The 25563-nt window shown below is 42.9% G+C and overlaps 1 protein-coding gene across 1 annotated transcript in view; it reads right to left on the minus strand.

The window, feature by feature from the left end:
- Positions 1-23650, minus strand: part of FAM131B (family with sequence similarity 131 member B) — a 34390-nt gene extending 10740 nt beyond the window's left edge. The window contains exons 1-3 of the mRNA XM_071558549.1: positions 23305-23650; positions 3595-3704; positions 2159-2194 (exon numbers count right to left, since the gene is read on the minus strand). Coding sequence (XP_071414650.1) covers positions 2159-2194; positions 3595-3704; positions 23305-23332 — 174 coding nt within the window. The 5' untranslated portion in view covers positions 23333-23650. The remainder of the gene's footprint in view (positions 1-2158; positions 2195-3594; positions 3705-23304) is intronic.
- Positions 23651-25563: the final 1913 nt, after the last annotated feature.

Consider the following 25563-nt stretch of genomic DNA (forward strand, 5'->3'; position numbering starts at 1 on the left):
TATTATATGCATCATACTACAGATAATAATTTTCATACATCACTTTGGGGGTTTTATTCTTCTCATATGGTTTTAATAAAATTAATATGACTGCATCAGTGATGGGCCCTGTTCCTACAACTATCTGTAAAGAAATGTGGCTTACAGCTCTACCTAATTTTTGTTACTATTCTCTCTATGTTCATCTTCAGTCCTGGAGTAACAAGGACAGGACACTACTGGGACAGGCAGCAGTGACAAACATCATCATAAAAATAATCTCTCAAGATGAATTCATCAGGCTTCTTCAGAGATGTCAGGCATTTCATATGAGGCTTAATTTTCACAAGGGCAAAACAAGCATTGCTTCTGCTCTTCATTTCAACCTCTCTGAAAATCAAGGTCAGAATATTTCAAGCACAAAGATACTCAAAAGTAGCGACCATGAAGCTGGAAATTTTAAACCCTGACACAAAACAAGCATTTGGTCACAGGCACAGACCTCACAAAAAGAGAGTGCAGCAATAACTGGGCAGTGAAGTAGCTGGACACAAAGGAAGGCATTTTAAAGATGGCAAACTGCATATAATTCATGTCAATTGCTGAAATATGAGAGATGAGTTTTTCTGGAAACTGAGTTTAAATGCAGCAGGTAAGGCATCCTGTAAATTTGGAGCCAGGAATGTCCACGTGTAACGTGAGCTGAAGAAATCAAAAAGCAAGGAAAGAACAGTAAAAAGTGAGAACACAGTCCTTGTTGAATGATGCATTTCCTTAGGTGATGAAGCTTGTTGGAGAAAGTCCATCTATGCCCCCACTGGTCATTCCTGCCTGGGTACTGCTGTTCAGCATCCACCCACTTGTTCCATGACAGGCTGGGAGCTGTGCCATGAGCTGCCTCATGGAAACCACCCAGAGAAGAAAGTAAACTGCAGAAGGTTTCTACCACCGCAAGTTTGGAGAACTATGACATGAAGGCAGGAATGAATGGGAAAGGAAGGAAATTCATGATCCAGCTTTGATATCAAAGAAGATCTATGGAACTACACTGGTAAAGAGCTGCATTATGAGAGAGCTCCATGGATTCTGAATGGGTTGGAAAACGAGAAACTGCAAGTAAGGAAACTGTCCTCTACGTTCTTTAAGGAAACATGACTTTTTGTACCTTGCTTTCAGCTAGACAGAGGTGCAGTGAGGAAAAAAAACCTGACAAATTTCTTCTAGACAGTTGCTGCATGCACCACTATATTCCTGCACAATTTGTTTCTCTAACTGATTCTAGGCAGAAGATCCCAAGCCGTAAGTCCTACAACGACAGAGGTATTGGCAGGGTGAGAATTAGTTAAAAATATGTTCTCTTGATATTCAAATTCCCAAGTGCTTTCAAATCACAGATAAACAGAAAATTACAGACATTTTAAAAGTTTTGAAAGTATCTGGAATTCAGAAATACTTATATTACTTAAAATGGAGCTTCTAATCTTGCCTTTCCAAGGGTACAAAACTATCAAGTTAACTTATGTTAACATTCTTTTTAAGCCTCCCAAGCAAGGGGGAAAAAAAGTTTGGTAGCACAAATATGCATTATTCCCTTTCCAGGATGCTGGTTTTGCATTAGGGAAAAGGAAAAAAAATAAAACATTTTTTTCATGGCATAGGTATTACAAGCAAAAGGAACGTGTGTTAAAATGTTTCCTTGTTTCTTCTTCTGCTGCTTAACTGAAGTTAACTGGTACTGACCATCTGCCCCCAGGGACATCAAGAATCGTTTTACTTCTGTATGCAACTAAGTATGAGACATTTCTCCCAAACTCCTGGAGAAGATCAAATGAAGATCAAGGACTAACAGTTTTTTAAACATGCTGGACAGATACCTTTCTTATGCAGCAGTGCCCAGAGATTGCAAAAATAGAACATACGAAATATCACACATTTCTCCCAAAAGGGATGAAAGCAACACAATAGCCACCTGCAGATCTAAATAGCTGCCAGACAGCAAAAAACTCAGAAGCAAACAAAACTTTATCACATCCTCTGAATCACAGACAATTCCCAGAATTTCAGTGGCACTAAAGACTTTCAGTCATATTTCCATGCTGGCCTCCACTGTATCCAATGGCAGAAAAATCCTTGTCTTCCTATGACTAGAAAAATGAGCAATAGTGTAGCACATACTCACATTGATGCCATCCCAAGAGAAATCTGTCCGTGTTTGCTAAAGAAAGCAAAGAATAACATCACATTAGTGTAACAAACAAGCTGCAAACAGGCAGGCAACTCTAGTAGTTTTGCCATAATCAACAGCCTTTACTTTATCTGATATATTAAAAGAAACTTGTGTCTTTCAAGCACGTTTCATTCCCTGCTGTTGATTATGGTGTCTGTAGGTGTCACAGTGTTTGAAGGTGCAATAGTGAACAGGATGATAGAGTAGGAAAGAAAAAACCACTTTTTCACAAGGCTCCCCTTCCAAGTGTGGGAGTTGCACCACTTCGAGGCTAACACAAGGAGGAGCTACACCACCTTTATATTTTAAGTATCTTACAGTAAGCGACAGAATTCTGCTGAAATTATTTTTTTGCAGTGTTTCGGTTTAGCCATTCTGACACACTCTCCCCTTGCAAACTAGATCAATTTCCCATATCAGCCATCACAGTACTTATTCATAGTGTTTTTCCTTCAGCTGGGAGGACTCAAATCCAACAACTTGGTTTTGGGGATGTAGACACTCAGGAAAATTTAGACAAGTCAGTTACACCTATTGTATCCACTCATATAAATCAAGATGTTCACTGAGGTGTAGTTTATGCTCATTGACTTTTGGATCTGCATTTGATTTAACTGAATCTTCCATCCATGATAGGGCCCAGCAATTTCTGCCACGATTCCATGAAACTCCAAGTTTCTCGAAGTTACATTCTAAGCCATAGAGGTATAAAAAGGAAATAAAAATACCTACACATTAACATTTTTTAAGATTTTGCAAATTACATGTTATTTTTAAAGTTATCTGTGAACATAATCTGTGATTTTTCAAACATTATGCATTTAAAATAGCTTTGATAGTTTTATTAATCATCATTGCATATACTGAATCTTACAGAGCTGAAAATTCAGGTATCTAAGAGTGCAGAAGCTGCAATAATTCAGAACAGCAAATTAACCAGTCCTTGAGATACTGCATGGTCAATCAGTTGGATGGGAGTTATTAGTGAGTGCAGCCCTAAACAACAAAACAGAGACTGATTGAAAGACTTTATGTCTGTGCTGCAGAAGCTGAGACAGACAAAGTGCTGGACATTTCAATAGGAATCCATATTCAAGGAATGCAGACCTACAGGCTTATGAGAACTGTCACTGTTTTTCCCATGTTGTGTTCCTCAAAAAGCACTTTCATTTGCAAATTCTTACTCATTGTGAAACTTGTGAAAGAGTGATTCAACTCTACTCAATGCAAGCCAAACTACACAGGTATGAAAGTCTGATCCTCAGGTGCTCATTGGCATTCCAGTCCTCTCCCAGATGATCTCTCAGTGATGCACAACAACAGTTTCTGAACTCAGAATTAAAACTGTCTGATCACCTTGGCTAAGTAGGTCTGGGATAGGCACTCACCTCATTGGAAGGTCGATGGAAGCTGCTGCCATGCAGTGAACTTGTGCTGTCCATATTGATTTGGTCCACATCTTTCAGTCCCTTCCAGTCCACTGCAATCACCTCATTTCCTGTGGGAACACATCTGGTCAGGCCTCTGAATGCCACTACAATTTGTTCTATCAGTCTTGAGCCAACTCAGCTCAACAAACAAGAGAATAATTTAGATTAAGGCCACAATTGCCTTAAATCAGACACTCTGTTTTTAATCCACTATTATATTTCACACAGCTATCTCCATATGAAGACTAGTCACTTGTGTTTTTCTCAATCATAAGGTATGTTTGGCTAAAGTACAGATTGATCCAGTCATGATGTGTGATTGAGAAAGAACCAATCCTTTTGATAGCCCCCTCCAATATTAAATCATCATTACTTAAAAAAGCATTTCTGCATTATAATTTTAATTGGTCTGACATCAACTTAGAGCTGCTGGAATGCTTGCTTTGCCATTCTCAGCAAGATTAAAGACCTTCTTAATACCTGTCATTACATTTCAAATTTTATCATTAATAAAATTTAATTAAGATTAAAAAAATTAAATAAGATTAAATTAAAAAAGTGAAACTAAATGCAAAGAAGCACACATAAATAGCCAAGTAACCAGAACTGCTCAGGGCAATTCATGATTTACTGTGCCTTTAGCCTTTGTGCTATCCTCAAACTCTACATAAAGTTTAAAAACCCTGTTTTGCTCACAGAGGAACAATTGCACTGTCTTTAAACTTGAGCCTTTCTAGAACTTGGCAAGAAATATAGCTCCCCAAACGATTATCCGTTCCTGGGAACAATTCAGCAGTGTCTAGTCTACTTGGAATACATGCCATTGAATGTGAATGGTTCTATTTTCATGAGCTTTTAGCTTTTTATTTACTCTTTATAGCAAATGCCTCCTCCACAGACATATGCAAAGCCCCTTGCTCGTTCTAGCACCTCTGTCACATTTACACAGTTCTCATCACTGCACTTCCCAGGTAGAAATCTTCTGCCAGATGAGGGATGTTGCACTCCACCCCACATAGGTCTGCAGGAGCCATGTAGGCACTTATGGATGGGAAACCTGAAGCATTCATTAGCTAGAATTCAAAATTTGGTCTCCTAAAAAGGCTAAACAAGGCAATATGCAAAACATCAGAAAGCAAATGTTATTGCATAATGTGGTGTCCACCACACCTTCACATCTCTATTTTCTGCTGTGCAAAAACATCTCTTTCTGGAAGAACTAAGGAATATTTTTCCATTCATGTCCAAAATATGTGTCTGTTCATCAGGATTATTAGAACAAAGTGTTCTAATAGCATCCCCTATATGCTTCTAACTAAGCTGAGTAAAGTTGCTTTTCTTTCACTTGCAATTCCCTGAAACTCAGGGAACTTAAAAGAAAAAGAATTCCTGTACTGTACTTTACAAAGGTGATCATAGAAGTCAAACACAGATAGATTTCAGGACAAGGCAGGACACGGCTATGATGAGCATGACGAAGACCACTTTTCAAGGTTGTGATCCACTTAACTGATTTTCTTGACAAGCACATGCATGCATTTGGAATCACTGAGCTCTTGTTGACTGCACTGCCACCAATCAGACTGGCAATCTTGAAATTTGGGCATTTTTGTATTCAAGTGAGACAAGCAAGGTTTTAACAGGCCACTTATGAGTTGTCTGTTTCCAGCGTGGCTGGAAACCATTTAGATCTGGGGTCCAAGCAAACATTCCAGAGCTAGGAATATCTCTGGCAAAGGGAAGTGCCAGGCATAGCTGTGAAAGCCCAAATGACAGACACAGGCATATCAGCTGTAAGGTTTGCTTGTGGAATACGTTTGTATTTGGCCCCCTCTTGAACAGTGAAGGGGTAAAGGGGAGAAGAAAGGGACACCATCAGGAAATGTAAATCTAGGGAGGACAGGTACGGGGATGAGTGGAGGGGTTGACTGCCTTCAGGTTGAGCTGAGGGATCAGCAGAGCAGTGAAACTGAAATGAAAAGCAAAGTGGGACCTAGCCCCTGCATGCTGGGATCCAGCTGCCTTTTTCTGTTTGTGCCTTATCTCTTCACCTGCAATCCTTCACACTAAAATGGAAGAGCTCGGGCATTCCTGCCACAGAGCTAAGACAGGGATCTGGGGAGGCAGGAGACCTGCCACCTCTCCAGAGTAGAAGGCAGTTGTACAGAAGCCTTCAGGCAGGTAGCAGTGTCATGCCTGTTCTATCTGTTTACCCAAGGTCTTTTTCCTGTACTCTCAGCTGTTTCTAAGCATAATGCTGTGGCCCTTCTGTAAGTCTAAACAAACATCCTGGCACACACCCTGAGCAGGCTGCAGCACAGCTCTGGGAATGCACTGCAAAGACACCCCCACCCCAGTCAAAGAAAGAGAAGAACCTTAGGGAGCCTGGTGCTCAGCACATGGGACTTGACAGCCTCAAATTTCAGCAAATGACACCCAGTCTTTGCTCTCAATTCTGCAAGCCCACTTATGGTTTCCTTGAGTGTTAGGCTGTGGAAAACATTCATAGAACCACACAACGGTTTGGGTTGCAAAGGACCTTAAACATCATCTAGTTCCAACCCCACTGCCATGGACAGGGAACCTTCCAGTAGATCAAGTTGCTCCAAGCCCCCTCCAGCCTGGCCTTGAACACTTCCAGGGATGAGGTATCCACAATTTCCCTGGGCAAAGCGTGCCAGTGCCTCACCACCCTCACAGTAAAGATTTTCTTCCTAGTATCTAATTTAAACCAACCCTCTTTCAGTTTGAAGCCATTCCCCCTTGTGCTATTCCTCCATGCCCTTGTAAAATGTCCCTCTCTCCAGCTTTCAGGCCCCCTTTAGGCACTGGAAGGTGCTATAAGGTCTCTCCAGAGCCTTCTCTTCTCCAGGCTGATGGCAGATGGTGGTCTCAAATGGTTGAAGAACATTAACATCAAACAATTATTTGTCTCAAAGTCCACATCTGTTCCATAATAGTAGAACTAAAGGCCCTCAGAATTTATTCATCATTGGTTTTCTCCAGTTGAAATAGCTCATCTATCTAGTTCAGGGAAAAGAGTGAGTAATAGGTGATTTTGCATGCTCTATGAAGACTGAATAATTATTGAAAATAAATTCTTGGTCTAAACAGTTTCACAGGTGTGAGGAAAGAAATATATTGAAAGAAAATAACTCTAACATCTGTTAAATGCTTTTAAATGCAGTAATATCTACTGAAGAGTTACAACATCGCACACTGGTTGAAAAGAAAATCTCTGTGTTCTGACTGGTGTTGGACCTGGGCCAATATTATTTTCTCTTACTGAAAGTTGGATAAAGGTTAGTGGGGGTTTTTTACTCTTTTGTTTGAAATAGCAAGAGCAACATTAACCTACAAACATGAAAGATCAAGTTCTGCTCAGACAGATGGAAGAAAAGAAGCATGAAAAATCAGGAAAAAAAAGTATGGAAGTGAAGTAGAAAAAGAGAAACTGAGAGCAGTACATTGTATATTAGTATTGTTTTTATCCAACATTTTGTCAATCTCTGTCTTCAATTTGTATGGTTGTTTTTCTTTTGTAATGGTATGATTCTTCTCCAATAGAATTTATTTTCTCGTATCCATCTTCCATTCCAGCTTCTGCTAATTATCATGACTATTCCTTTTGTAATTCTATGATCAATCATCTTTTACAGAATAGTATTTGCTCGTTTCGTATAGAGCTGATAAGCATTTTAAAATGAGTGGATCATAAAGCTAATTTTAAAATAGGATTTTTTACAAATACATGCTATCAAATTTCTCATTTGAATGTTCTGAAATGAGATGATGAAAGTTGAAAGATAACTGGGTTTATGATTTCCCAGTCGTTTCTGTATGGTGTGTATGGCAAGGATATAGAGGGGATTCATTTTCATGGAACTCTTAAAAGATGTCTTCATTTTACTTAAAAACTTACGATGTGTTTTGGGGGTTTTTAACATCATAAATTCCACCCTTGCACTAAGAGACTCAGTAGGTGACTGAAGAACAAGTAGGAAGCTGATTATATAAGCAATGAGAGAAAACCAAAGCAGTTGAAATACATAAATATATTAAGCCACATTATTGCAAATAATGGCGGCTTTGTATTTTTTAACATAAATTAGATAAAAACAAACTCTGAAAAACACTCATTAGAAAAAGATGTCTCCATTACAACTGAAGTACCATTCCAACTCAAGTCATTTAAGCTTTGGGGGAAAAATACCATCCCTCTTTCTCTCATAGTACTGTTGGAGTCAAAAATCAAGATTTATTTTTTAAATCAAGTCTTTCTAAATAATAAAGATAAAAAAGCATTTAAAACAGAAAAAAAATGGAGGAAAGAAAATACCCTTTTCCTCACTTTTTATTTTGTGGTTTTTTTGAGCATCACAACTTTGATATGTCAGAAATTAGAAAATGTGCATAGTAAGTACTCCCAGGCAAAGTGACCATTTGGATGAATGCACTGGAAAAACCCCAAGAAACCATTTGGATGACTGTATCCCACCTTGCTGATCTAGTATTACCATTTTTTTCCTACACCAGTAGTTCATTTTACCACATACTTTAATTTACCATGGAGACACGGAATTTCATAGTTGGACATATTTTCAGTTTCTTTGCATTTTTGTGATCCTAAGAAATTCACCTTGGTTTGAATTACTCATTACTTAATCTAAACAAGTCTATTCTCCTCGGGTTTTCTCTTGACATTTTCTCAATTGCTATTCCCACTGTGCATTCGTTGATACTATATTTGGTACCTCTGCCTGTATTTTGCTCATTTTACAAGGTATTCTGAATCTCTGACTTTAATCTGCATCTATAGCCTTTAACAATCTATTGTGTTGTAACTTCTGTGCTGGATATTAGTCATCTCCAATTTGTCTTTTTTTTTCCACACTAAGCAGATAAATACAGTTTTAGAGTCTTAAATTCTGGTTTTCCCATCAGTACATCACACTGGTGAAGTTGTACACCATATACCAAACATGCGTTTGTGTCATTTGCCCTCTGATGTGTCATGCCAATTAACATAAGAAGAAACATTAATTAAACAATGACTCCAGCACTGCTATTATCCTCTGTTAGCACCCTTTCTTCTGTTTCTTAAATTTTACTTTCCAGCAGGCAGTAGCAACCTTATCATTTGATACTGGTAGCCAATGTTAATGTTGGTAAAGATGAATATTTAGAGTAAATGGTTCATTATTCTTTTCCATTCCCTTCTTTTCCCCAAACAACTAAGAAAACAACAAATGTAATTGCAGTAATTATGATCAGTCTTTAAATTATTCTTTCCCTGGTATCAATTTACATGATACTTGTGGGAGTGTATATCTTTGTCAAACACAACATCATCATGTCTTGTCAAATGGTGGTTGAAGTTAAAGCAGTTGAAGATACTGGGAGGGACTAACAGATGGATGGGTAGCGTAACTGTAGAAACCTTTTCTTTTCCTGCATGCTTCACACCGAGCCAACCACAGCCAGCCAAAAAGTCAATACCAAGGAAAGGAGCAAACCTCTGTCAACCGAACGGTCCCTGAGGTGAACCTCCAATGGAACCATTCAAATTCCCCCAGGGAAAGCTGAGAAATCAATCAACCTGAGTTACTCACCTAACTCTGTAAGTATTCTACCTTGTGCTGCATAAGGAAACATAAAAATTATTTAGCTACTGTTGGCACTCACCAACAGGGTCACTTGGGGAAGAGGAACAGAAAAAAAAAACCTGTTTTCATGAATGAGACAGAGTTGAACAGTTTGGTGCTTATCAAGGCAGAGAAACATCTTGGTCTCAAAAAAAAAGATGTTTTGGGAATTTTTGATAAAAAATGAAAGCACCTACAGCACTGAGATGGCTGTAAGAATAGGAATCAGATGAGCAGGTCTCAAGATCTTTGCTTTGGATTTGGACAATTGGAATAGTTTTCCACACCATTCTGCCTGTTTCTGCAGGTAAGTCCCCTTTCGAGAGCTGTTCAGGAAATAGAATTAAAGAACAAAGCTCCAACAGCAACATTTTTCTTCTTGATTGGAAACACTTTCAAAGCAATATTAAAGGCTACTACATCATGTCCTTGCGACTACAAGAGATGAACAGAGAGCATAATGCTAGACACAGGCAGTTCCGTCCTGAGAAGCAGTCACTTAAGCTAAGGAGATACTGCAAAACGAAACACACCCAATTAACACAGACTTAAAGAAAAAATCTCAAAGCCCTATCTCATTTGCAGAACAAGTATCAGCCAGCATGAACAGCAGTGATGGGTTTATCCTCATTCTTCACTATTTCTCTGAAGTGCAGAGAATGTGTCCCCAGGGGCATCATTCAGCACAGTAAGTATGAAAACGTCAATATGAACCAAGGTAGCAGCCCTTTTTTCCTGGCCTATAGCCAGTGTTACAGAAGTAATATGCAGCAGGCAATTTCATATGTTGCTTTCCATAGGTGTTTAAATTTTAATCTGTCTGTAGCCAGCATGTCACATGGGCACTGTCCTGGAGCGTAAGGATACCATTAGATGTGACACCTATGTGCCATAGCTCACGCCTAACAGTGGAGAAGAACCATACCCAATATTCCTCAGAAGTCAGCCAGCAGATCCCAATGCACCTTCCTCTACCCCAGGGTGCTTGTGGTCCCTCTCTGTGGGGTGGACAAAACAAGAACCTGCTCGAAACACCAGCACATGGGGGCAGCGGCAGCCTGTCAGTTCCAGGCTCCACTCTCCTTACCTCTCACCGCTTCAGCCATGGTGTATCAGTCTGGCAGCCCCAGAGTATATAACTAGGTGGCTCCATGCTTTTCTACCACAGCCATCACACACTCAGACACAGTCCTCATCAAGCATCTGGTTTTGGAACAGCAGCATTGGTCAGAGCCAGCCAGGAGGCATTAAGAATGCTGACTCCCACTCACCACTTTCCCTAAAAACCAAAGTGTGAGAGTTTGCAGAGGCAGTGATACCCTAGGCCACAACAGTGACCTCCAAGCCACAGCAGCTTTTCTTCCTGGCAATACAAACCATTCTATGGGATGCGATGAGTAAAGGGCTCTTGGTAAGGGATACTTCATCCTCCTCAAGCCTTTCCAGGTGCTAGGTGTAGAGGTGACACCAACTTCTGCCTCATCTCTCCTCCCAATATGGCTATCCTTGTTAAACCTCCCTTGGTCATTCTAAAGGAGCTTGTATTTCCTATCATCCCTCCTGCAAGCCTGCAAAGGACAACTCCCTCTGCCAGTGAGTCCTCATCCAGACAGCGAGGCAGGACACAGCATGGAGAGCTGCAAAGTCCTTGACATTCAACATCAGGAATCTTTTTGTGCATCCACAGGTCCTCAAGGGGCATTCAGGCCTTCCACTGATGAGCCAGGGACACTTCTGAATTGACTGTTTTCTGACCCAGGAAAGGGTCACTAGCCCTTCAATCAATGAAGGATGGAAGTGGTCACAACACATCTGGGGGGACCCCATGCAGGGAGCAGAGGGCTGTTTACCCGAAAAAATTGTTACTTCTCATGCCCCCCTCCTCTCTGTATTCACTGTTGTTTGGACACCCAAACCCTCTCCACTGACAGTGTTGCATGGGGTCGTTGTGACTCAAATTCAGGAGCCGGCACTTCACATTGTTGAACATCATATAAATGGCCTCACTCCATCAGTCCAGCCTGTGCAGATCCCTCTGCAGAGCCTTTGTGATCTTCAGCAGATCAACACTCCCACCCAACTTAATCCTGTATGTGAACATATTGAGTGTCCTCGAGGCCCTCATCCAGATCATCGATAAAGATATTAAACAGGACTGACCCCAAGACTGAGCCCTGTAGGACACCACCTGTGACTACTTGCCAGCTGGATGTAACTCAATTCACCACCACTCTCTGGGTTTGGCCATCCATCCAAATTTTTACCCAGTGAACAGTGCACCTGTCCAAGCCATGAGCAGCCATCTTCTCCAGGAGAATCCCACAGAATCATAGAATGGTTTGGGTTGGAAGGGACCTTAAAGATCATCTTGTTCCAACCACTCTGCCATGGGCACTGACACCTTCCACTAGACTAAGTTGCTCAGAGCCCCACCTAGCCCCACAGACTTGTGTGTGTCTAAGTGGTGTAGCAGGTCTGTGACCATTCACTCTTGGACTGTGGAGGTTTTATTCTGCTCCCCATCCCTGTCTTCCAGCTCTGGGTGCTGACCACCCTGAGGACAACTGGTCTGGCTATTAGAGACTGAGGCTAGGAAGGCATTAAGTCCCTCATCCTTTGCCTCATCCTTTGTCACTGTTTTCCCTCACATCTAAAAAAGGATGGATTTTCTCCTCAGCCCTCCTTTAATAGCTAATATAGAAACATTTTTATTGCCTATTATGACAGTGGCCAGATTAAGTTCTAGATGGGCTTTGGCCCTTTTAATTTTCACCGTGCACAAACTCGTAACATTCTTACAGTCTTCCTGACTGGCCTGGCCCTTCTTCCAAAGGTGATACACTCTCCTTTATTCCTAAATTCCAGTCAAAGCTCTGTTCAGCCAGTCCAGACTTATTCCCCACCATCGCATCTTTCAGCCCATGGTGACACCCTGGTCTTGCTCCTTCAGGATTTCCTTCTTGAAGAATGTCCAGCCTTCCTAGATGCCTTTGCCCTTCAGGACCTGCCTCCCAAGGGACTCTGTCAGTCTCCTAAACAAGTCAAAGTCTGAGCTATGGAAGTCCAGGGTGGCAGTTCTGCTTAACCCCCCTCCTTACTTCTGAAAATCAAAAACTCTATCCTCCTGCTCACTATGCCCAAGATGGCCTCCAACCATCACATCACCCACAAGTCTTTCTCTGTTCACAAACAAGAAGTCCAGCAGGTGTTTTCCCTGGTTGGCTTACGCACCAGCTGTGTCAGGAAATTATCTTGCACACACTCCAGGAAACTCCTAGTCTGTTTTCTCTCTGCTATATTAGGTTTCCAACAGATATCTGGAAAGAGAAACTGTTCCCAATCCTAGAAAGCCACCCGCAGGGCTTCAGGTGTCCTTACCCAACAGAGCACCACAGCTCTCCAGGCAACTGGGGAAAATGACAAAGACCTGCCAGCATTGAGACTGCAGGGGCTGAGCACACCCGGCAGAACTGCAGGCATTGAGTGCCCAGTCCTGCCTCTGACTGCCCACTCCTATACCTGCTGGGATAAGGCCACAGCTCACCATCACAAACACCATCATACTCACCCCTAATCCCACGCCATGACTTTCCTTGCTGTTCCTGAGAGCATCTGCACCTACACAGAGCAACCTTCAGGGGGTACTTACTGTTCATGAGGTCTCTCTGATCCCCAAGGGCTACCCCCCTCCCTCTGCTGTTTGTCCTCATGTCAAGGAAACAGTCGTTGCTCTCTGTCAGGTGAACACAGCAATTGTTCAACCTCCTCCCCCTTAAACACAACCACAATACATGGTTTCAGGACAACTAGTTGTCAGGAGAGAATGAGGAACCTTGGTGGCCCATTTCTACTTCAAGCTAATTGCATGGACCATTGGGAACATCACTGGGGAAATCCTTCATCAAGTAGAAGGCACAAGTTTTTCCACAGGATCCCCCGGGTCATGTTCCTTCTGCAGACTGGCACATCAAGCATGTCACTCTTCGGACTCCTCCAGAACTTATTATAGGATTCTGGTTACACTTCTCACATGTTTACTGTACAGTTCCTATCCCAAGACCCACTAAATTCTGAGCCCTCTTTATCAAGTTTCCTGTTTCTCACCAAGCTGACTATCTCCAGCTCCAGGAGGAGGGAAATCCAAGATCTCAGTAACTAACAGTGCTATTTCTATTCCCTTGCTCTGGGCAGGGCATCACTAAGCAGCATCTACCAGCCTCTGGACATGACAGAAATAGAGGGGTGCTGTGCTCATTGTTCCACTCTGGTTCCCTGTCTTCCAGGTTTTATCCTCTTAGCTTTCACCCTGTTCTCTTTTCTTATTTTTTTCTTCTTCTCACCCTCTCCCTCCACTTCAGTGATTGTCTTCTTTTCTCTCTATTTTCTTTTCTTCACTTTTTTCCTTCTTGAGGAAAGTGGCGGAAAAGGAGCCATTTAGTATTTGTTTGGGATGGATATCAACTTGTCCCTGACGTGTGCGTGTACATGTAAGAAAGAGTATAGGAACAGGGGAAACAGCAGTGATATTTTCTCAGAATACTTGTCCTACCCTGTCAAGTAGTTCCCAAGACAGAGACATTGCCTCTGCATTTAGTCATCTTTTAAGGAGTTTTATTCTACACATCTGTTCCCTTTATAAACTGAAAAAAACTCTTAGTATCTGTAGCATCCTATGTCAAATAGTTCCACAATTTAATCCTGTGTTGCATGAGGAAGTGTTGACTTTTATTGGTTTGAAACTTGTCGCTTACTAGTTTCATTTGATGTATAGATTCTGTTTTGAAATAGGTAATGAAACATCCTTCCCTCATAATTTTCTCCATGCTGCACCTACCATAGAGAAAATTCATGATTTTATAGATATCTGTCAAAACTTTCCTTAATCATCTCTTTTCCATACTAGAGAAATCCCTGTCTATTTCAATGGCTTCTCACACATTAGCCACATATCTTTGATTGACTTTGCTGCCCTTTCCTGAATCTTTTCCAGCTTGATTATGCCTTTCTGAAATGGGAATGGACAATTAGGGACAACACATTATATTCAAAATAAGGACACAGTATGGATTTATGCATAGCATAATGCTGTCTCTCATTTTATTCTTATTCTTCTCTTAATTGCTAACATTTGATTGGCATTTTTAGTGATACTAAGCATTAAGTTACACATTACAACCCCTAGATATCATTCTTGCATGGTAATAGTAAACTCAAAACCTCCATCATTGCAAATGTAACACTAGAATTGCTTTGCCTGTGTGCATCATTTTACCTTTATCCACATCAAATTTCACCCATAATCTATATCATTTGATATTGTGAAATCAAATGACCTAGTAATTTGATATTATGAAATCCTTTTTCAAATCTCTGCATGCAGTTTTTTGCTTGCTCCCACAAATTTTTACTGTTATTATCATACTTTGTTACCTCATTAAGTACCCCTCTTTTTCATATCACTTATGGATACGCACAAATCTGAAAAAATATCTCTGTTCCGTGCTAATCCTGGTTTCCTATCTTTACCCAGCTCCTTAATAATTTCAGAAACTTCTCTTTGATTCAACAGCAGATTCATGTCTCTAACAGCCTGAGGTGAGTGACCTTTACAAATGTGCTTTGCAAATCCAAGCAGACTATAGTTACTGGATCTCCTTCGTCAATATGCTTGTTGACCCCTTCTAAGACTTATAAATTATGATATCCCTTAACAACAGTTGAGCTAACTCTTCCTCAGTATATCTTATTTTTCCATGCATGCATTTATTCTGTTCTTCAGAAGTAATCTTTATAGCTTGCCTCCTAGGCATACCTCGTTTACTAGGCTACAATTTTCCATGTCTCAAAACCATTTTAAAAACTGGCACATTATCTACCTTCCAATCTTCTTATATCAAAGTAAGAGGAAAGCATTACAAATAATCATCAGTAGTTCAGCTCTTGTAAACTCAAACCCCTCAAGATGTCGTTCATTAATATCATCTGATGACTTTTTTGTCTACCTGCTCTACAACACCACTGAGGCTTTGATTTGAAGTTGGTCTGATTCATCTCCATAAAGGAAAAATTCCACAGGATAAAATTACACAACGTCTTTCATGATGAACAGATATAAAACTGTTGGGGTGATGTTCTGCTATGGGCTTAATCTCTTTGAGTCACTTGAAGCCTCTTTAGTAGTAACATCATGCACTAAGTCCTCCTAATCACTGCACAAGGCAAGTTCCTTGCCTTTTACAGTCTCTTTGAATAGCTCCTGAAGCAAGTATTTAATGTGACAGCCTATACGTAGGGTTAACTGAAGACTCTGTTACTATTGAGTTTCCTGCCTTCACAAGATCTTAGATCTCTTAGATCTATCTTCCTCTGGCTGCCAAAGCTTTCTGTCACCATCCTGGACAGTGAGTGTAAATGGTCAGTAGTATAACCCTAAACTCATTTTGCCACATGGTGTGTCAAGCACCATTTGGATCACCAAACTATTTACTCCAATGCACTTTAGAAATTTTGCACTGAAACTCTCCCCACAAGCCAAGTCTCATCAGCATCTGCAGATACAACTAAGTTCATTCCAGGAAACAGAAATTACATTTCCTTTGAAAGTCTAGTATACTCCCAGACTTAAGATCTTGGAGCTTGAACTTAGAGAAACATTCTGATCATCTAATCTGACCTCCTTAAATTAAGAGAGGCTAACAGTATTCCCTTTGTTAATTATACTTTCTGTTGCTGTGCTTGAACTGGAGCATTTTTTTTAATCTTGATTTTTATGTGTTCATGTGACAGACGGCGCAGTGCAACTCTTGGAAAATTACTTCAATAGTTCAGTATCTTTACCATTTGATTTTTGCCTCATTTCCAGCCTGAACGTATCTGCTGCCCTTCTATCACACTTTAACAGTTTTCTGTTGGGTTGAACAGTGACTCTGAGGTATTTTTTTCTTCAGTCAACCACTTAAAAGAAAGTCATCAAGTCACTTCTGTAAGTTTTTATTCATGGTTCCATGTTTACTTTCTGGCCATTCTTCAGTTTTCCAGTATTTCTCAAAGTGATAATAATAGAATTAGACAAAGTAGATGAAAACTAGTTTTTTTGTAAGTGACAAATGCAGAGAAAAGATGCCCTTTTCTCCTCCTGTTCAATATTCAGCTCTCAACAGATCAAAGAACCACATCAGCTTCCTTGGCTGCAGCATCACAATAGTAGCTGTTGATCTACTGATCAGCAGTTCTGATATCTATAAGCATTTTTACTGTGACTGCTTTCTAACATAGTTCTTGTCCTGTAAATACTATTCACACTCTGTCATTAGATAAATGAACTCATTTTTTGTTATACTGAAACACACACTGTGTGTTTGGATTCATTACTCAAAATTAATCAAACTGTTCCATTTTATTCCTTTCATTTGCACTTTAATTTTTAGCATTCTTCCAGTCTTTCTAGATTCTACCAAGTTTATTAATATTTTAGATCTCCCTCAGGATTTTGAACAATATGTTAACTGTATTGAGAGATGCAGGCTCACATAAGAACCACAAGTTTTTCAATGATTCTTTCTTTGTTACTATTTTGCCCTCTATTGAATTTAGATGAACGCAAAATGTACTGTATTCATATATCATTAGTCAAATAATCACGTGATGCTAAGCCGATTGCTAACTGATTAGTGTTTTTTATCTTTTACCAATCCTGTGTTGCAGCTCCATTACCACAATTCCAGGTAAAGGTACTTCTGTCACAGCAGTACTTCGCTGCAGGGAGCCTCTAAAAGTCAAGAAATTAAGTTAGCTTGACAGGATCCATTTTGTGTAAGCCCATTCTCACTGACATATTGTCCTTCTAATATTTTATATCAGATTGACAAAATTAACTACCTAGGTCATCTCAGAGAATTTTTAAAGTTGCAGTAACAGCCCAGCTTTTCACTTGGAGATCTTCCTCACTATTTCAGAACTTCTAAAAACAAAGCTTTGACTTTTTATCCAAGTGCTTAAAAAACTCTTGAGTGTGAATTATCTTGAATTCTTCTCCAATATAATATAAATCATAAATATAAAATATATATAATAACAATATAAAAATATATAATAAATATAAAAAGCAGGGCTGTTTGGTGTTGGAGAGCTTAAATTCATCTAAATGAGCTGAAAACTATTTTTATTTCTTCTTCCCCCCCACACCCCCCGGTAAACAGACCAAAAATATTTATTGATTAGTTCACTTTTTCTGCTTCAATACACATTAGTGTATAGAAGTCAGACTCTCTGCTCTACCATGCCAAGGAAACTCTATTCATTATTTCCATTTTTTCATCAGCTCCCTTGTAATTTCTCCCATAATTCATTTGTTTAACTGTTCATAAAAGTTCACAAAGTCAGTACATTGTCCTTCAATTCTGTTCCTCAAAATCACATCTGTTGTGTTGTACATACATACACACAAAGTCTGAGGTCAATCAGCAACATGCCAAGACTGCTTTCTGATACTAATGACTGTTGCTGACAAACACTTACTTGGCACACATTTTTTAGTACTGTTTCCTTATAAAGCCAGGCTTATGCAATCACACTATTTGCTAGCCCTCTTCCCACAACAATTCACCTATGTTTCAGAAACTCTGACGAGAGAAAAAGGTCGCAGAGATGATCCAGTTTGTACACCCCTCATGACAACTGGCTGCTAGGTTTGGGAGATGGTTCCTGTTCAGATCCTTACTGGCAGAAACAAATTCTTATCCTTGAGCTCTTTACTTGAGCTTTTAAAATGACCAGATTGAGAACTGCTCAAAAGAGGAAAAGTCAGACTGGGAAGAAATACAATTAATGAAGAGAGATCAACCACAAACCAGTCTGATCTGGAAGATATCCCTTTGTTCCTTTGTTCTCCTTGTCCTGCTTGTCTCTCCCTCCCCAGGTAAGAGTGCAACAACATGCTCAGATGTCCTTCTCCCTGTATTCTCCTTCTTTTGCCCACATCGGCTACAAAGTGGCAGTTTCTACACAGAACTCTGTGCTCCTTCTCATTCCACCCATGTGCATGCAAATAAATGAACATATCCTTATTTTCATGACTCAGTTTCCTTTTGCATTATTTCCTCTCTGAGGCTTCTCTCTCTATTTATTTTCATTGAGTAACTTACATGTTGAAGATGGAGGAGGGAGGAACTGGACACTGTGCCTCTTGATATGTATGTATGCAGACTGGATGTCTCACTTTTTCACCGGCCAAATGTGTAGACTACACTTGCCATTCCAGATCTCACTTCACACACCTACAGATCTGTGAGGGGCATGAGTAAGGTGAAAAATGCAGGAAATTTTCACTGCTTGCTCCAGCTGCTTTACCCCTCTCCTGTCAGTCTCCTATCCTGCTCCCACTCTGCTGAATCTAAAGTGGTTGGATTGGAAGTGGGTGGTCTTTGGCTCTGCTTCTCCGGCTGTGGACGCTATGAGCCACTCATTTACACTTCATATAGAACATCCAGTGCGAAAGCAATATAGAAAGTATGTACTGCTGCCTCTGATGGTATGCTGACCACTCCTTGTAGAGGCCAGTCCAGCAAGCCAGGTAGCTGGCTTTGGCAGATCAGATTTGACCCAGAGACTGAATAATGAAAAGCACTGCCTTTTCCAGTCTGCATGGTCAGTGACTGATACTCAGTGCATGAGCCTAGCTATCACTTGGGCTGTTTCTTACAAAATTGTCAGACCAAAAACACACAGGGAGGACTTCAGCTGACAGCTGGTGTTATAATGGTGAGGGACTTTGTGACACATGGTACTCTCAGTAGTTAAAGGAAAGTGGTGATGTGGTGAATGTATATAGTGGTGTACTGTAACCGTAGGGAGGCGGGTTTGTGACCTGCAGAGACGACTTCACAGAAGTTAGCAGCAACAGGCTCCTTTATTCTTACGCACACACACTAATATACATCTTTAAGACTGTAACCTTCCGCAGGTGCTTGACACTTTGGCACTCATTATTGGCTAACAATGTTGTTTATATTACAAAGCCCTTCATAATTGGCTGACCATGAACATCTGCTGAGAAAGTCAGCAGCAGCCATTTCTGATCTCATTAATTAGTTCTTAAGGCTACAGCACTAATTTACATAGGCAGTTCAGCATATGGCTTGCTTTCTAGGTGAAATACCATATAAAATTCCAACAGTGTACTGATGATATGTAGAAGACGTGGGGTCCTCTGGAAGAACAAGACTAAAGCAATGGGTCCAACCTGACTCAGAAAAGAAACCATGCTTAGATCCTAAGCACAGGATCACAGGGTAATTGGGAGGAAGGCACCTTCTGACGTCCAAACTCCAGTTCAAAGCTGAGACAGTTATGAGGTTAGACCATGTTCTTCATGGCTTTATCCAGTCTAGTCTTGAAAAACCTCAAAGGATGGACACTGCAAAACCTCTCTGGGAAATCCCTTACAATGCTTGACACTTCTGAAAGTCAAAAAGGTTTTTCTGATACCCAGTGTGAACATGTCTAGTTTCTCTTCTCCTCCACTCCAAAAGTACTGTTAGTTTTTACTTTCTTGAAATATTTCCCCACTATTTTACATCACTTCACAAATGTTTGCTGCAGGCTTTTGTTCAAAGACCTCAGAGAAATCAGAAAAAAAAACAAACAACAGAGCAATCTTGAGCTTAATAAGCTTGAGCTTTCTATTAAGTTAAGTACATTCAAGGAATTAAAAGAAATCTTGGTACTCTAGTCAGAACAGTGTGAGGAGATGTCTAAACTGTGGTCAAAGGTATACTTGCAATGCATTCAGATGTCTATGCAGGCCTGAAATCCTAAACTTGGCTAATTCAGTTATGTACAGGAATCAAGCTGATCTTTGGCATTTAGTTGGTACTTAAATATCTACAAGTTCCTAGCTGGATTTTGCAACCTTAACTGTCCAGCAATCGCAGTGAAAATCTCCTGTACAGTGCCTGAAATTGAGTCCCAGCTATGATGAGAGTTGCTAGGCAGCTCTTTAAGAACTATGATGGGCTAAGCATCACCAATACACAGACTTGACTTGTAGCTATTACCAGAGGCAGACACCAGTTGCAATGCTCATTGTGTAATTGCTATCATGCCATGTTACACAAAGCACATATATGACATTGAGACGTAACTGGGTGCAGCTGTGGAGAAGGTGACTGGATATCAGTTTAGACTGCTAGGATCACTTTTTAGCTTTTTTCATACCCTAGGAAATCCTAATCTGATTATTACCATTGTGATTTCTGCAGTCCTCTGTAAAACTAGAAGATGTTATATGACTCTATTTCAAATTAACACATATGGAGCTGTTCCATTATGACCCTTTCAATTACTTTTCCCCAGGGAAAAATAACCAGAAAACTCATATTTGGGAAAGAAAATGTGAAGCTGCACATCACTAAACATGTGCAAACTATGACATCTAACGAGATCATACTAAAGCATCCCTGCGGGAAATGAAGAAATCATGTGGCTTGCCTAAAATTGGAATGGAAAAAGGCCCAGAGCAAGCTCAAGGCACAATCCTGCACTGGCCCTTATGTAGTGAATAAACTAAATGTGACTGAGTATGAGCTTTCTATCACTAATTAAAACCTACAAAATTCTGAGATCAAAATCTGCTCCATGCAAATTCCAAGGTAAAGCATACTACCTTTCTTCTACCTTTAGGACCTATTTAAACTAATTCTGCAAAAATCTAACCAGATACACTATACAGCAAAAAGACAAAGCTCTGTTCATGCAAGGGTATTAGTTCCAACCATGCTCTAGAGCTCAGACCTAGTACTTTAAAGCACTGATTTCCCCAAACAGGTCTGAAGAATCCTCCCAATAACTACAGGAAGGCTGGGTGAAAAAACGAGTCTGCCAAATGAGAATTGTTCTGATCAAAACTCCTTAGGTGGAAGAGTCCAAATAAAACTGACGGTTCCCACTTTCACTCAATAGACCCTCTAGGACTGTGAAGAGATGAAGCCTCATCTAGCAAAACAGCATCAAAGTTTCACACAAAACAGGCATCAGGCACTATTACTGCATTCCTATCTGACTCCCACAGAGATTAGAATCACAGTTGTGCAATCCCCCTTAGCACCCACCTTCATAACACTGGTTCAAGAACAATTCTGCAGTTAACTGGACAAATAGGTCCCTAATGTCCGCTGTGCTATTACCATTTAGAAAGAACATATATTGCATCCAGCAAAAGTCGCTGTAATACAGGAATTGCAATACCTACACCATTAAGGTCTGTATTTAAGGATTGCAATTTGCAGACAAAGTGAATTTTCAAATATCATTATCCTATCATCATTTTAACGTGCAGATGCTATTCTATGTTTTCAAGTATGCCCACATATCTGTATAACATTTATAAATATATATATAAATACATATATTCTTATATGAGAATGATACTTCCAATACCTCAGTTATACAAGGGGTTTTTTTGTAACAAAAATTTAAAGTCCCAGACCATCAAAACACTGCCATGCATAGGAACAAATACCTGTGTGGTTATGCATGACAGCTTAACTACATTTTGGAGTGGAGAGTGGATGTTACTACAGCCATGTTTTTTTATTTCAACAGTGTTGTGGTATGGGAAGAGAGAACAAGAATTAACGCTGCTACTTCAGTCATGTATCAATAAAAGGCACATGGATAATATGCCAGCTAACAGGATAATAATGTCATCAGCAGTGTGGATGTGTGAAGGATAAGAGCAAGGCAGGACATGGAGGCAATATATGCTTTGATATGCTCCAGAGACAGAGATCTAGGTGAGCTTGAAGAATCTTATGGGAAATAATGCAGTGATCTTTGCCATGTGGACATTACAGAAGCCAATGATTTGTTTAGGTAATGAGGACATTTGAGACCACTAAGAGACATAGGCTAGATGTGGGAATTAATTCCCAGAGTTAGAAACTGGATTCTGGCATTTAAAGTTTGCTGCTGCAGGAGTAGATGGTTCCCTGGAAGTGCTCACAAAGGGCTTTCCCATTGAGAGAAGCATCATCTCAGCACCAGGTTTTAAGACAGCCCGTCAGATTTATTCTGGGGACGTGCTGCAACTCCGCTGTGATCAGAGGTCTCCTTTTCCCACAGATGTCACGGTGCCCGTGTGCTTTGTGGATGGGCTTAGGAGAGAGACACGTACTACCAAATGAACTCTGCTTTACTCTCAGAGACTCTTTTTTGGTGTCTTGAATGATACAACCCTGTGTAACTGATGACTGTACCTGTGGTTTGCAAAGAAATAAATTTTCCTGCAGATAAAAAAGTATGCCCTCGGTGGTGTTTTTACCTGTAGAGACCTGTGCTTAGGGATCAAGAGATCTCTTGGTACCTGCATGTGTCTAGGAGGGGAGAGCTGGGTCACACAGCCTTAAGGCTTGGGATCGTCTGCTGTAAAATGTGCGTGGCCCATGAGAAGGATGCGATCCCTCCCCTCCGTGTCCCCTCGCAATGGCTCTGCGAGAGGGAAGGGATTCAGTTTTGTTTGCTGTTTTCCATTGAAGTCTACGTAGTGGGGAAGGGGGAGAGAAGACGTGCACATCATGCAATGTTATGCATCCTCGGATAACAATAAACCGCTACCGCGCAAAGGAGGCAGCCGCCGGCAGCCTGATCCCGCTCCTGGAGGCACGGCACGGCACGGCACGCCCCGCACCCACCCCCTTCTCCGGAGGCGCCGCACTGACCCACATGTTCCTCGACCTTCCGTCACGGGTGACACGGGCAGACGACCCCCGGCCCCGGGCTTGTCCCGCCGCCGCGCTGCCGGCGCCTAGGCCAGCGGCCGGGGCTCCGCGGAGCCACGCCACGGGAGACCGGGAACAGCGGGAGTGGGGAAGGGTCGCACGCAACTAATGGCGCTGGACGGGCAGCCGGGAGGGGGGCTGCGAGGGGACACCCGCCACCCGCCGTGCCAGGGGTTGCCGTGCCGGTACCCGGGTGGGGGCCGCGGCTGCCCGAGCATCCTCTAGCGCCGTCCCCGCCAACGCCTTACCCACGGTGCGGGATCCGATGCAGCCCATCACTCCGGCGGGGCTCCGGGGAGAGGCAGCAGCCTCAGCAGCGAGTAGGTGGAGAAGGTAGGGAGCGGTGGAGATCGGAAAAGAGCCAGTGCCTTCAGCGGCAAACGCCGGGGTGGCCCAGCGGGGACCCGCCCGGGGTCATGGTCAGGTACGAGCGCGGGGTGCCCCCGGCGGGGCGCGGCGGGCGGGCGGGGAGCCCGCGGGCCAGGCTGTCATCTGCCCCCGCCGCTCCTCCGCGCTTTGTTCAGCGCCCCGCGCGGCTCCCCGACCGCGGCCGCGTCCCCGCCGGTGCCGCCGCCGAGCCCCCACTGCTCGCCCGCCCCCTGCTCCCGGCTCCCCGACGGGGGGCGGGATGAGGTTGGGTAAACAGCTCCGGCCCGGCAGCGCAGCGCCGATTGGCTGCCGCGCTCCGCGGCCCGGGTGAGGAGGCAGCGCCGGCCGGGCTGGCCGCCCCTCCTGCCCGCGGGGAGCGCGGGACCCCCGGCGGGCGGGCGCGACAGGACAGGGCAGGACAGAACGGGATAGGTGCGGGCGGCGCGGGATGGAGATGGAACGGGGAGAGTGGGGCGGTGCAGCGGAGCGGAGCCCCTCCCGCCCGCCTGGAGAGCGGAGCGGGGAGGGGCGGGCACAGGTGAGCGGCGGGCGGTGCCGCAGGCCGGGAGCGGGCCGAGGGGGAGAGGAGAGCAGGTGGGGACGGGGGAAGGCGGGCAGGGGTTGCGTCTCTCTCCCCGTCAGAAGCAGCAGCAGTGAAGGGCGCGGGGGATGGATGGATGGATGGATGGATGGATGGATGGATGGATGGATGGATGGATGGATGGATGGATGGATGGATGGATGGATGGATGGATGAGGCGGCGGCGGCGGCGGGCGCGGTTTCCCGGTGACTACACTTGCGGACTCGGCTCAGTTACCGGCAGCCCCCCAGCGGCCGCGCCGCGCCTCCCCCGGGGCGCGCTCGGCTCGGCCGGTGCGGTCCCGGCGCGCTCCCGGTTAGGTCCAGGTGCGGTCCCGGGAGCGGCCCGGCCGCAGCCCTGCCCGCGGGGACTGCGGGAGCCACCGAGGGGCGGGCGGCGGCGGCCCGCGGAGCGGCCCCAGCAGCGAGCTCGGGTGGGAGGACTGTGGTTCCCCCGCGCATTCTGCCCCTGGCCGGGCTGCGGGACTCCGGGCTGCGGGGCGCAGACACGCTGCGCTGCCCAGCCAGCCTCTGCCCGTCGCCCCGCAGGATGGTGAAGGAAGCAAGCTCATCCCGGAGGATGATCGCTGAGGCCTTTCCCACGTCCTCCCTGCTAACATGGCAGTGAGGAGGGATCTCTGCAGATGGAGAAGGTGTGGTTAGGTCAGCGCCTTTCACAGCCCAAATTCCTTCCCCCCAGATGGCATCAGCAACAGGCAGTGTCCTCCTTGCCCACTTCCCCAGCACCACGGTCTCTCCCCAGTCTGCACCTTCCATTTCCACTTTCTGAAATGCTCGCAATTTCTCCCTGGCCCTTTGTGCTTCCTTCACTCCAAAAGCCTCTTTAATCTTGCCAGCGTCCGTCCACCCATCTCTAGTTAAAGGCATATTGAATTTCACTGATCCCAAATAAGCCATTTTGATCTCATCCTTGGGGTTGGAATATTCAGATTTTGTCAGCATTGTTGATAAGTCAAGACAGCTGAACAGCCCTCATTAACAGCAGTACCAGGGAATAGCTAAGTTCATTAATTTTCACAATTTACAGTCAGCCTAAGGAAGGAAAAAACATTAAAGAAAAAAACTACTGCAGACAGATCATATTTTGCCTGACCCTCTGAAACAATAAGCAGGAAGTCTGCTCATATGAAGTCAGTCTAGAAATTAAAATTTATATAGGAAGGAAACAATGCAGGCAGGGGAAAAAACACACTGTCTGAATATAGGCAGCTATTGTATCTTTCCCCTTCTCTATGGTATCAAAGATATTACTATGTATGATGAACATGACACTTCTGAAGTGTAGGAGATTATAGTCTCCTCTCTGGGTGCCCAAGGCCAGTCTGCTCTGGTGCTACAATGCTTATCACTGGGTACAACACATTAGATCTCTGCTGAGGATGAAGTTTTATTGCAGTTAGAATTCTTTCCGTATTTCACTCTTCCTTCCACCTCCTCCATATATTTCCAAACCTATCAGTTTTCATCTAGTCTTTTTGAATGACTCACTAAAGATACTTTTCCCAATGTTTCAGCATTCTTGAAACCTAGGTTGTAA

This window comes from Pithys albifrons, chromosome 1, assembly GCF_047495875.1.
Source record: "Pithys albifrons albifrons isolate INPA30051 chromosome 1, PitAlb_v1, whole genome shotgun sequence".
Lineage (NCBI taxonomy): Eukaryota > Metazoa > Chordata > Aves > Passeriformes > Thamnophilidae > Pithys > Pithys albifrons.